Raw genomic sequence first — 13,790 nt, forward strand, 5'->3', positions numbered from 1 at the left:
TCCTCCCTTGTCTCCCTCCCTCTTTCCCCAGGGGCGAGAGGCGTTTTGAGAAGCCTGTGCGTGCCAGGGAGGGGGTACGTGTTGGCTTCGAGGAGGCGACTGGTGTCCCTGTGCCTGGTGTACCGAGGAAGGACTACACGCGGTCGGACAGTGAGAACTGGCGTAGCCTCCGAGAGGAGCAGGAGGAGGAGGAGGAAGGGGCCGACCCCGGGGGCAGCTGGAGACTGGCCGGAGCACGGAGATTAGATGGTAGGAAGTTCTATGCAAACACATTATTTTTCATGTCAGTTTAGTTGTAAGAGAAAATGTTGATGTTGCTGATTGTATCGCTCATGGAATTCTCCCCCCCCCCCTCTCTCTCTGTCTATTTCTCTCCCTCCTCTTTCTTTCAGATGGAGGTCCAAAGTCAGCAGGCTGGCGGGAGCACGACAGTCAGGTTGAGGGGCGTCGCAGGAAGTTTGAGTTTGACTTCAGCGGGGGTCGCAGGCGGGCCGGCAGCGAGGGGTTAGAGGACGACAGAGACGGACTGCCTGAGTGGTGCACTGATGAAGAAGGAGAGATGGGCACCTTCGACGCTTCCGGAGCCTTCCTACCCATATCCAAGGTAGTGTGTGTTAACCTGTTGGGTCTAGGGGGCAGCATTTGCACGTCTGGATAAAAAAAATGTACCCGATTTAATCTGGTTACTAATCCTACCCAGTAACTAGAATATGCATATACTTATTATATATGGATAGAAAACACTCTAAAGTTTCCAAAACTGTTTGAATGGTGTCTGTGAGTATAACAGAACTCATTTGGCAGGCAAAACCCTGAGACATTTTCTGACAGGAAGTGGATACCTGATGTGTTGTATTGACTTTAAACCTATCCCATTGAAAAACACAGGGGTTTAGGAATATTTTGGCACTTCCTATTGCTTCCACTAGATGTCACCAGCCTTTACAAAGTGTTTTGAGTCTTCTGGAGGGAGATCTGACCGAACAAGAGCCATGGAACGTTGATGTCCCATTAGACACCTGGCGCGCTAGTTCATGTTGGGTACCCTCGTTCCAATACGTTATAAAAGAGTATGCATTCGTCCACCTTGAATATTATTCATGTTCTGGTTAAAAAAGGCCCTAATGATTTATGCTATACAACGTTTGACATGTTTGAACGAACGGAAATATATTTTTTCCCCTCGTTCATGACGAGAAGTCCGGCTGGCTTACATCATGTGCTAACGAGACGGAGATTTTTGGACATAAATGATGAGCTTTTTTGAACAAAACTACATTCGTTATGGACCTGTGATACCTGGAAGTGACATCTGATGAAGAGAATCAAAGGTAATGGATTATTTACATAGTATTTTCGATTTTAGATCTCCCCAACATGACGTCTAGTCTGTATCGCAACGCGTATTTTTCCGGGCGCAGTGCTCAGATTATTGCAAAGTGTGATTTCCCAGTAAGGTTATTTTTAAATCTGGCAAGTTGATTGCGTTCAAAAGATGTAAATCTATAATTCTTTAAATGACAATATAATATTTTACCAATGTTTTCTAATTTTAATTATTTAATTTGTGACGCTGACTTGACTGCCGGTTATTGGAGGGAAACGATTTCCTCAACATCAATGCCATAGTAAAACGCTGTTTTTGGATATAAATATCAACTTGATAGAACTAAAAATGCATGCATTGTCTAACATAATGTCCTAGGAGTGTCATCTGATGGAGATTGTAAAAGGTTAGTGCATCATTTTAGCTGGTTTTATGGTTTTGGTGACCCTGTCTTTGACTTGACAAAACATTACACACAACTCTTGTAAATGTACTGTCCTAACATACTCTAAATTTATGCTTTCGCCGTAAAACCTTTTTGAAATCGTAAAACGTGGTTAGATTAAGGAGATGTTTATCTTTCAAATGGTGTAACATAGTTGTATTTTTGAAAAATTTGAATTTTGACATTTATTTGGATTCAAATTTGCCGCTCTTGAAATGCACCTGCTGTTGATGGAGTGCACCACGGGTGGCACGCTAGCGTCCCACCTAGCCCCAAGAGGTTAAGTGCGTGCGTGCGTGCGTGCAAGGTTGTTGTCTACAAATATGCCCATCTTTCTGTTTCCCCGTCATCTAGTTATTCTCTGAATTCAGTTGGTCGTTGACACCTAATGATTGATTAGAAAATCGTAACTCTCACTCTCTCCGTGTCTCTGTCTTCTCTCTCTCTCTCTCTCTCTCTCTCTCTCTCTCTCTCTCTCTCTCTCCGTCGGAAGGGAGGAAAGGAGGATGAATTTGACTTCCAGGGAATAGAAGAGGAGGAGGAAGAAGAGGGGGAGAGTCTTTCTGACATGAAGAGGATCATGAATGGAGGACAGAGAGGTGAGGGGAACTGCACTCTTTCTTACCTTAATTTACTGTTTAATTGATATCTTTACCTCAATCGCCTCATGGTATCAAGGTTTACGATTGTTTTTACATATTGTCTATTCTTTCTAAAAAAAAAACCAGAAAAAAACAAATATTTACTGGACTTTTTCTCCTCTCTCCAGTCGATGTAAAGGAATCCGCTGGTACCAGTCCCTCTTCCTCCTCCTCCTCCTCCTCTCCCCCTGGCCCCCTCTCTGCCCCTCCCGCTCTGGCTCTCAACCCCCCCATGCCCCAGCTGTCCCTCACCGTGGCTGAGCTGGAGGCCTCTCAGATGGCCAACAGCCACCCTGTCCCTGTTCCTGTCCCTGTCAAGGCCAGCAAGATGCCAAGTGAAGGTACTACATACACACTGTGACAGAGAGACAGTCATAAGACTATCGCTAATGAAATGTAAATTAAGTAACATGTACATTTATTTTAGCAGTACATGAAAAAACCAAAACCATACAGATACATATATAAACCGTGAGCACATCAAGTGCTCTTCACCGACATGCTCTGATTTTGTTGCAGTTCTCGAGGGCTCTCCAGCAGGGTCCTCCACCACCCAACAGAGCCCCAGCACCACCTCCAGTCTGCCTTCACCCCCTCCCTCCTCCTCTGCTGCTAACCATCTCTCCCTGCCACCGGGGGGTGACACTGAGGACGACGAGGGCATGAAGCACCTGCAACAGGTACGAACAGTACTGGGGCTGGTTTCCTGGACACATTTTAAGCCTAGTTCTGGACTAAAATGCTAATTGAGAATCTCTTCTTTTGGTTTGGTGTAAGACAATTGATGGTCTGAAACACTAGTCTCAGTACGTAGTAATATTTCTGGTTAAGGTGCTAGTTGTTTTGGAAGAACCTTTGGTAAGAGCACAGCCCAGATAAGTGTTGTCGATGTTTAATGAACCATCCTGTGTGTCTTCCTCTGTGTGCAGGAGGCAGAGAAGATGGTGGCGTCCCTGCAGGACACGTCTCTGGAGGAGGAGAGTTTCACTCAGACGCTGCAGGAGAGCAGAAACACAGCCTCCGCCCTGCCCCTCTCCCACGACGCTGCCATGAAGTGGTTCTACAAGGACCCCCAGGCAGAGATCCAGGGTACACGCACCCATACAGAGATGCATAGGTCTACATGTGGGCAGACACACAATCATATGGACATGTACAAAACCACACACACAGGAAATGGCACATACCTAGGCAACAAGTTGCACCTCTCAACTCTGCTACCTCTTCTCAGCCTCTTTCTCCTCACATCATCCTCTGTCTCGCCCTCTTTTTTTTCTCTCCTTTATCTTCTTTCGTTCACTTTCTTTTTTTGTTATATCTCCCCCTCCCTCTACTCTCCCACCACCTCTCCCCCCAGGTCCATTCACCACCCTGGAGATGTGCGAGTGGTTCCAGGCGGGCTACTTCTCCATGTCTCTGCTGGTGAAGAGGGGCTGTGACGAGGGCTTCCAGCCGCTGGGTGACGTCATCAAGATGTGGGGACGCGTGCCTTTCGCCCCTGGGCCCTCCCCGCCGCCCCTGCTGGTGAGATCTCCACCGCCACGCCCTCAACCTCTACCGCCCCGGGGGTCTGCTGTGAGTGAAAGAGCTGTGGATAGGGGGGGGTTTGTGTGTGTGTGTGGGGGGGGGGGTGTATGTGGAGTTTGCTGGAGGGGAAACACAATGTTGTTGTGGTTTATGGACTGTGGAATGTAGAGTAGTGAAGGTTTACTGCCTTGAATGAGTTTCTTGTTTATTTTTAGAGCAGTGCTGTTATAGTAATAATCTAAGCCCTTCAGCAGACGCTTTTCTCCAAAGTGACTTAGTCATGCGTTCTCAATGCTCTAGTGCCCTGTAACTCAACTGTGGGACCTGGAAGCCGGTTCTAGTGCGTGTGTGTAGAATTGTAGGGTTTGCTCTAGTTTTGTTGTATAAGATTTACTGTTGCGTACGCTCGTGTGTTTTTTAATTCCGATCTGTGTGTGTGATTGCCCCTGTGTTTATCCTGTTTGTTCCTTACCTTCTCCTCTCAGGGTAGCATGGATCAGGACCGTCTGAAGAAGCAGCAGGAGCAGGCAGCAGCAGTCCTCTATCAACAGCTCCAGCAGCAGCAGCAGCTATTCCAGCTCATCAGCAGGTGTGAATTACACATGACGTTTGTGTGGAAGATGGAATTTGAAACTAAGAAACAACAACAAAAAGTGAAAATGATTGAGTGAGAGCTGGGTTGACCTATGGGCACAGGAATGTCTCCCATATTTTCTCTTTATTTTTCCATGTCTTATAAGTCTCTTGCTTTTCTGTCCTAGGTGCGGAGAGCAGGGTATTTTGCCTTCGGTGAACAGGTCGATGTCAGTGCCAGATACAGGGTCCATGTGGGACATGCATACCTCAGCTTCACAGCAATCAGGTACACACACACCCATATATATTAGAGGTCGACCGATTTTTTTTTTAAATCGACATGGCCAATTATTTCGTATATATATCGGTGTATCGGCCGATTAATCGGTATCGGCTTTTTTGGTCCTCCAATAATCGGTATCGGTGTTGAAAATTCATAATCGATCAACCTCTAGTATATATGCTACATTATAGTGTGGAATGACTGCAACACTCTCTTCTGTCCAATCAGGCGGTGAAGCCAGTTTATGGGACTTAACAATGAATTCTTCAACTCAGGGTCCAACTCTCGAACAGCTTCAGAAGGTGAGTGCTGGCGCCCTCTGGCTGTGGGAATCTAGTAGCACTTGTCAAAATGGAATAACTCTGTCTAGTAGAGTAGAACCCATATGGACAGTACAGTCCAAAACATTCCTTTTGCCCCTTTTTCATTTTGAACTCGCTCTTTGAAAACAAAGCGATCTGTATTCCACCCTGACCCCCATGACCTTTGCCCCCTGACCCCTGGTCAGCTCCAGCAGGAGAGGAGAGAAGCTGAACTCAGGGCGAAGCGCGAGGAGGAGGAACAGCGCAAGAGGAGGGAAGAGAAGAGGAGGCAGCAGGAGGAGCAGAAGAGGAGGGAGGAGGAGGAGATCTTCAGACGCAAACAGGTGAGCGAGACGGAGGAGGAGAATTACTTTATCTAGATTTATTTATCTCACAAAGGGCAATTGTGATGAGGCGGTAGTGTGATTGCTGTCTCGGCGAGTGTTGGCTGTGTGTATGTGACGTGTGTGTGTTATGGCAAGTGTGTTTCCATCTTATGTTGTACCGTACCCTCATACTGTGTGTGTCTTCCTCCAGTGTCGCCAGCAGCAGGAGCTGATCATGAAGCTGCTCCAGCAGGCCCCCCAGCAGGGCTCAGGCTCCGGGGTGGGGTCTGGCTGGGGCACTGGGGGTCTCAACAAGTCAGGGGCCAAGGGCCTCAGTCTGCTTGACATGCAGGAGGCAGAGAGGCTTCTTAAACAGCAGCAGAGAGCCCAGCAGCAGCAGAGAGAACGTGTAAGTAGTTACTAAAAGACACACACACACAGACGGCAGAATAGCATACGTAATAGCATTCACACACACGTACGTGTTCTTCAGAATTTATGGGATTACCCATGTTCACTTTGCCTAAGAAAGCCAACTCAAATAGCAAGAGAGGGACTGTGTGAGCACAGACACGTCATCCACAAATGGGGGAAAATGAGAGAGTGCTGACACTCCCACGCAGCACTCACAGTGAGTGGCTGTGAACGATACAATGCATTAGTGTATTACATTTGGTGCTTTTCTGTTGGTTTCCTATCCACTCTGTTCTAATATTGATGTTCCGTCTCCTTTCTCTCACCTCAGCACCAAGGCCTGTCAATGGGGGGTTCCTCCATGGGTCAGTGGGGGGACAGAGGTGCTGTCACGGGGGGCCTTTGGGGAGGCGGAGGGGGGATGGAGGGTAAGGCTGGGGGCGGCATGGGTCTGTGGGACGAGGCGGTGAAGAACCAGACCAGAAGTAGCAGCATGCAGGGACTGAAGAACAGCCGCAGCAGCCCCTCACTCAGGTACTGACAACAGACACACTGACTGTACGAAACATTAAGAACACCTGCTCTTTCCATGACAGGCTGACCACGGGAATCCAGGTGAAAGCTATGATCCCTTATTGATGTCACTTGTTAAATCCACTTCAATCAGTGTAGATGAAGGGGAGGAGACAGGTTAAATACGGACTTTTAAGCTTTGAGACAATTGAGACATGGATTGTGTATGTGTGCCATTCAGAGGGTGAATGGGCAAGGCAAAAGATTTAAGTGCCTTTGAATGGGGTATGGTAGTAGGTGCCAGGCGCACAGGTTTGAGTGTGTCAAGAACTGCAACGCTGCTGGGTTTTTCCCACACCAGTTTCCTGTTTTTGTCAAGAATGGTCCACCACCCAAAGGACATCGAGCCAACTTGACACAACTGTCAGAAACATTGGAGACAACATGGGCCATCATCCCTGTGGAACGCTTTTGACACCTTGTAGAGTACATGCCCTGACGAATGGAGGCTGTTCTGAGGGCAGTAGGGGGTGCAACTCGAGGTGTTCCTAATGTTTGGTGTTCTGTCTGTCTATACTAGCTACGTATTAGGTGTGTGGGTTTTGAGTGTAAACTTTCACTCACCTGTCCCTATGAACAGTAAATGGTCCTAGTGTGTTTACATAAAGGGTTGCTCAGTGGAGATTCTCTATTGAAAATGCTTTTTAGTCTAAGGGGAACCAGCCCTTATTGTGTAAAGTGTATTTAACCTGTACCTCTTTCCCCTCCGACTGCAGTGAGTCGTACATGTTGAGTGTGTGTCCAGGTATGTGTCTGTATATTTAAATGTTAAACCTCTCTCTCTTTTCTGTGTCTTTTGTGTCCCTCTCTTCCCTCCCTGTAGTGAGCAGTATATGCTGAGCTGTAGGAAGCAACGTACGGATGAGGAGGACAAACTGCTGAAGCTGCTGCAGGGCATCAAGACGCCTCAGGACGGGTTCACCACCTGGTGTGAACAGATGCTGCACGCCCTCAACACCCAAGCCAACAACACCTCCTCTCCACTGGACGGTAGTCTATGCTGTTTGTCAGAGTTCCTCTCTCTTGATATTAACTCGCTTCCTTCTCCACACCCCCTGTCCTTATAGAACAATCAATAGTTCAGCGCTCCTCCTATATCACTCAATCCTCCACCCTGGGCCTGGTTTCCCGATGAGCGATCGAAAGTAGGCTTACGAGCGTTTTGAACGATGCATCGTGTGAATAACGGTCGACGACATCGCACCTGTTTTCCAAAAGGCCACGCAGTGCACTTGTTACAAAGTGCAACTTAACCGTGTCGTTACAGGAGCTGTCCTGTGCTGAAAAAGACTCCAGAATATAGCCTGAAGAGCTCACTGTAGCTCTTAAATGATTTATGGCTTTTCAAAGTCATCTTGAAAAAAATTGTTACACAGGACGTCTTTCCTTTCGAGAGAAGTGTTCTGTAGCCTATTGTGTTTTTAATGTTCGCCATGATGCAATCATAAGTGTCTTCTCTTCGCTATTTTGCATGCAATGTTTATGTAAGTTCTGCGTTTCTTCAGTATGTGTAAACTATAATATCAACGTCACCTAAAAATTAGGACAGGATGACAACGGTTTAAGTAATTGCTCAACAAATCATTGCAGCCTAATGGAAGGCAGGAATTGAGCTTCAAGTACAATTAAATTATTCAACCAATTAAAATAACTACAATTATTAAACATGAAGTAGCAAGTTAATCGACATTGCCATAGACCTAATATGTTGACCTTCAGGTCATTGGTTAGGCTACAGTGAAATAATAATTTTGTCCTAATAGATACCAATATTGAAGCGGCTCAGATGTAGCCTAATGGCTTAATACTAGGTCAAGTCGGAAGTTTACATACACTTATAGTTGAAGTCTGAAGTTTACAAACACTTAGGTTGGAGTCATTAAAAGTCATTTTACAATCACTCCACACATTTTTTTGTGAACAAACTATAGTTTTGGCAAGTCGGTTAGGACATCTACTTTGTGTATGACAAAAGTAATTTTTCCAACAATTGTTTACAGAAAAATGATTTCTCTTATAATTCACTGTATCACAATTCCAGTGGGTCAGAAGTTTACATACACTAAGTTGACTGTGCCATTAAACAGATTGTGAAATTCCATAAAATTATGTCATGGCTTTAGAAGCTTCTTATAGGCTAATTGACATCATTTGAGTCAATTGGAGGTGTACCTGTGGATGTATTTCAAGGCCTACCTTCAAACTCAGTGCCTCTTTGCTTGACATCATGGGAAAATCAAATGAAATCAGCCAAGACCTCAGAAAAATTATTGTAGACCTCCACAAGTCTGGTTCATCCTTGGGAGCAATTTCCAAATGCCTGAAGGTACCACGGTCATCTTTTTTTAAACAATCGTACACAAGTATAAACACCATGGGACCACACAGCCGTCATACCGCTCAGGAAGGAGACGCGTTCTGTCTCCTAGAGATGAACGTACTTTGGTGCTAAAAGTGCAAATCAATCCCAGAACAACAGCAAAGGACCTTGTGAAGATTCTGGAGGAAACGGATACAAAAGTATCTATATCCACAGTAAAACGAGTCCTATATCGACATAACCTGAAAGGCAAGGAAGAAGCCACTGCTCCAAAACCGCCATTTAAAAAAAGCCAGACTACGGTTTGCAACTGCACATGGGGACAAAGATCGTACTTTTTGGAGAAATGTCCTCTGGTCTGATGAAAGAAAAATAGAACTGTTTGGTCATAATGACCGTCGTTATGTTTGGAGGAAAAAGGGGGATGCTTGCAAGCTGAAGAACACCATCCTAACCGTGAAGCACGGGGGTGGCAGCATCAAGTTGTGGGGGTGTTTTGGTGCAGGAGGGACTTCTGCACTTCACAAAATAGATGACATCATGAGGATGGAAAATTATGTGGATATATTGATGCAACATCTCAAGACATCAGTCAGCAAGTTGAAGCTTGGTTGCAAATGTGTCTTCCAAATGGACAATGACCCAAAGCATACTTCCAAAGTTATGGCAAAATGGCTTAAGGACAACAAAGTCAAGGTATTGGAGTGGCCATCACAAAGCCCTGACCTCATTCCTATAGAAAAATGTGTGGGCAGAACTGAAAACGTGTGTTTGCGAGCAAGGAGGCCTACAAACCTGACTCAGTTACTTACACCAGCTCTGTCAGGAGGAATGGACCAAAACTCACCCAACTTATTGTGGGAAGGTTGTGGAAGGCTGCCTGAAACATTTGACCCAAGTTAAACAAATTAAAGACAATGCTACCAAATACTAATTGAGTGTATGTACATTTCTGACCCACTGGGAATGTGATGAAAGAAATAAAAGCTGAAATAAATTATTTTCTCTACTATTATTCTGACATTTCACATTCTGAAAATAAAGTGGTGACCCTAACTGACCTAAGACAGGGAATGTTTACTTGGATTAATTGTCAGGAATTGTGAAAAACTGAGTTTAAATGCATTTGGCTAAAGTGTATGTAAACTTCCACTTCAACCGTAGGTCTATCGATTGCACATACTGTACCAGTCAAAGTTTGGATACACCTAGTTATTCCAGGGTTTTTCTTTATTTTTACTATTTTCTATATTGTAGAATAATAGTGAAGACATCAAAACTATGAAATAACACATATAGTAACCTAAAAAGTTTTAAACAAATACAAATATATTTGAGATTCTTCAAAGGAGCCACCCTTTGCCTTGATGACAGCTTTGCTCACTTTTTGTGTTCTCGCAACCAGCTTCATGAGTTAGTCACCAGGAATGCATTTCAATTAACAGGTGTGCCTTGTTAATTTGTGGAATTTCTTTCCTTCTTAATGCGTAAGTTGTGTTGTGACAAGGTAGGGGTGGTACACAGAAGATAGCCCTATTTGGTAAAATATGAAGTCCATATTATGGCAAGTACAGCTCGAAAAGCAAAGAGAAACGACAGTCTTTTTTTTTTGGGGGGGGGGGTTTATTTAACCATGTAGGCCAGTTGAGAACAAGTTCTCATTTACAACTGCGACCTGGCCAAGATAAAGCATAGAAGTGCGACATAAACAACAACAACAGAGTTACACATGGAATAAACAAACGTACAGTCAATAACACAATAGAAAAAAAGTCTATATACAGTGCGTGCAAATGGCGTGAAGATGTAAGGCAATAAATGGGCCATAGTAGCGAAGTAATTACAATTTAGCAAATTAACACTGAAATGATAGATGTGCAAGTAGAAATACTGGTGTGCAAAAAGTAAATAAAAACAATATGGGAATGAGGTAGTTGGATATGCTATTTACAGATTGGCTGTGTACAGTAAGCTGTAAGCTGCTCTTGACAGCTGGTGCTTAAAGTTAGAGGGAGATATAAGACTCCAGCTTCAGTGATTTTTGCAATTCGTTCGTCATTGGCAGCAGAGAACTGGAAGGAAAGGCGGCCAAAGGAGGTGTTGGCTTTGGGGATGACCAGTGAGATATACCTGCTGGAGTGCGTGCTACGGGTGGGTGTTATTATGGTGACCAGTGAGCTGAGATAAGGCGGAGCTTTACCTAGCAAAGACTTATAGATGACCTGGAGCCAGTGGGTCTGGCGATGAATATGTAGCGATGGCCTGCCGACGAGAGCATACAGGTCGCAGTGGTGGGTGGTATATGGGGCTTTGGTGACAAAATAGATGGCACTGTGATAGACTGCATCCAGTTTGCTGAGTAGAGTGTTGGAGGCTATTTTGTAAATGACATCGTCGAGGATTGGTAGGATCGTCAGTTTTACAAGGGTATGTTTGTCAGCGTGAGTGAAGGAGGCTTTGTTGCGAAATTGGAAGCCGATACTAGATTTAATTTTGGATTGGAGATGTTTAATATGAGTCTGGAAGGAGAGTTTACAGTCTAGCCAGACACCTAGGTATTTGTAGTTGTCCACATATTCTAAGTCAGAACCGTCCAGAGTAGTGATGCTCAACGGGCGGGCGGGTGTGGGCAGTGATCGGTTGAAAAGCATGCGTTTAGTTTTACTACAGTTTTAAGATTAGTTGGAGGCCACGGAAGGAGTGTTGTATGGCATTGAAGCTCGTTTGGAGGTTTGTTAACAGTGTCCAAAGAAAGGCCAGATGTATACAGAATGGTGTCGTCTGTGTAGAGGTGGATCAGGGAATCACCCGCAGCAAGAATGACATCATTGATATATACAGAGAAAAGAGTCGGCCCGAGCATTGAACCCTGTGGTTCCCCCATAGACTGTCAGAGGTCCGGACAACAGGCCCTCCAATTTAACACACTGAACTCTATCTGAGATGTAGTTGGTGAACCAAGCGAGGCAGTCATTTGAGAAACCAAGGCTGTTGAGTCTGCCGATAAGAATACTGTGATTGACAGAGTCGAAGCCTTGGCCAGGTCGATGAATACAGCTGCACAGTACTGTCTTTTATCGATGGCTGTTATATCGTTTAGTACCTTGAGCGTGACTGAGGTGCACCCGTGACCAGCTCGGAAACCGTTACTTTAAGACATGATGGTCAGTCTATCCGGAAAATTTCAAGAATTTTGAAGGTTTCTTCAAGAGCAGTCGCAAAAACCATCAAGCTCTATGATGAAACTGGCTCTCATTAGGACCACCACAGGAAAGGAAGATCCGGAGTTACCTCTGCTGCAGAGGATAAGTTCATTAGCGTTACCAGCCTCAGATTGCAGCCCAAATAAATGCTTCACGGAGTCCAGAAACATCTCAACATCAACTGTTCAGAGGAGACTGTGTGAATCAGGCCTTCATGGTCGAATTGCTGCAAAGATACCACTCCTAAAGGACACCAATAAGATGTTGAGACTTGCTTTGGTCAGGAAACACGAGCAATGGACATTAGACTGGTGGAAATATGTCCTTTGGTCTGATGAGTCCAAATTTGAGTTTTTTTTTTTCCAACCGCCGTGTCTTAGTGAGATGCAGAGTAGGTGAAGTGATGCTCTCCGCATGTGTGGTTCCCACCGTGAGGCATGGAGGAGGAGGTGTGATGGTGTGGGGGTGCTTTGCTTGTGACACTGTCTGTGATTTATTTAAAATTCAAGGCGCACTTAACCAGCATGGCTACCACAGCATTCTGCAGCGATATGGCGTCCCATCAGGTTTGCTCTTAGTGGGACTATCGTTTGTTTTTCAACAGGACAATGACCCAACCCAACTCCAGGCTGTGTAAGGGCTATTTGACCAGGATGTAGACTGATGAGTGCTGCATCAGATGACCTGGCCTCCACAATCACCCGACCTCAACCCAATTGAGATGGTTTGGGATGAGTTGGACTACGGAATGAAGGAAAAGCATCCAGAAGTGCGCTGCGTATGTGGGAACTCCTTCAAGACTGTTGGAAAAGCATTCCTAGTGAAGCTGGTTGAGAGAATGCAAAACTGTCATCAAGGTGAAGGGTGGGTACTTTGAAGAATCTCAAATATGAAATATATTTTGGTTTGTTGAACACTTTTTTGGGTTACTACATGATTTCATGTGTTATTTCATATTTTTGATGTCTTCACGATTATTCTACAATGTAGAGAATAGTACAAATGAAGAAACTCTTGAATGAGTAGGTGTATCCAAACTTTTGACTGGTACTGTACATGAAAGTGATATCAATATTTAGCCTTATCTTGCTATAATATAAATTGGTTCTCGGTTTTTATTTAAAAAAAAAGGTGTCCTTGCTTCGCTTGTTTATAATATTGCAAACTTTTTATGCTATTTATGTTGAGAACTATGACGTTTTCAGCGGTCACAGAGAGACAAACATTTTTATTCTATGTTTAGCAGATGTTTTCTGTATCTAAAGTGACTTGGCAGGGCAAATGGTTAACTAAAGATGCACTTAGCTGTTCTATAAGTGGTCTGAGGCAGGCGTTGCGTTAGATTACGAGCGTTTTCAAGTGCAACATTAATAAAGACGGTTTTGGGAAACAGCTCGGAAATGTAAAGATGCTCTTCCATCGGTTCTAGTAATGAACTTAGCCTTAAGATCAATGTACCCTCTAATTTGTTTCGACACAGAGCAAATTTCAGGTCTGCAGGGCGCAAACTTGAATGTTGTGAAAATTCTGTGCAACTTCTAGCGCACGTTTACTGTGAACACTGAGGCTGTACCTGCTTAAATTTAGTTTTAACACTGGTCGAGTAGTCTACTGTGGCTATTTGATCATAATGTAGGCCTACCAGAGTGGACTACCATCAAAAACAATGGAGAAAATGCATCCCATAACATTTTAACATGGAAATAGCTGTTCTTTCATTCAGCATACAGTAGCAGCCAATGTGTGGTGTTTAATGTAGGCCTACATTCCATGAGACTTTTGAAAAAAAACATGCGGGGCTTGACATTTGATCCACTTGCCCTTCAGAGGAGGTGACTGAAAATGTTGTTTGA

At 44.6% G+C, this 13,790-nt stretch overlaps 1 protein-coding gene across 3 annotated transcripts in view; it reads left to right on the forward strand.

The window, feature by feature from the left end:
- LOC106577760 (GRB10-interacting GYF protein 1-like) overlaps positions 1-13,790 on the forward strand; it is a 36,520-nt gene that overhangs the window by 14,461 nt on the left and 8,269 nt on the right. For 2 of the 3 annotated variants that reach the window (XM_014156082.3, XM_014156083.3), the window contains exons 8-21: positions 32-249; positions 393-604; positions 2,266-2,371; positions 2,542-2,754; positions 2,933-3,093; positions 3,343-3,502; positions 3,771-3,988; positions 4,426-4,529; positions 4,702-4,802; positions 5,028-5,101; positions 5,308-5,445; positions 5,639-5,836; positions 6,173-6,375; positions 7,238-7,404. In XM_014156082.3, the coding sequence (XP_014011557.2) occupies positions 32-249; positions 393-604; positions 2,266-2,371; positions 2,542-2,754; positions 2,933-3,093; positions 3,343-3,502; positions 3,771-3,988; positions 4,426-4,529; positions 4,702-4,802; positions 5,028-5,101; positions 5,308-5,445; positions 5,639-5,836; positions 6,173-6,375; positions 7,238-7,404 (2,273 nt within the window). The remainder of the gene's footprint in view (positions 1-31; positions 250-392; positions 605-2,265; positions 2,372-2,541; positions 2,755-2,932; positions 3,094-3,342; positions 3,503-3,770; positions 3,989-4,425; positions 4,530-4,701; positions 4,803-5,027; positions 5,102-5,307; positions 5,446-5,638; positions 5,837-6,172; positions 6,376-7,237; positions 7,405-13,790) is intronic. The other variant, XM_014156085.3, reaches the window with a different exon arrangement.

This window comes from Salmo salar, chromosome 18 (assembly GCF_965601325.2).
Source record: "Salmo salar chromosome 18, fSalSal1, whole genome shotgun sequence".
In the NCBI taxonomy this organism is placed as follows: domain Eukaryota; kingdom Metazoa; phylum Chordata; class Actinopteri; order Salmoniformes; family Salmonidae; genus Salmo; species Salmo salar.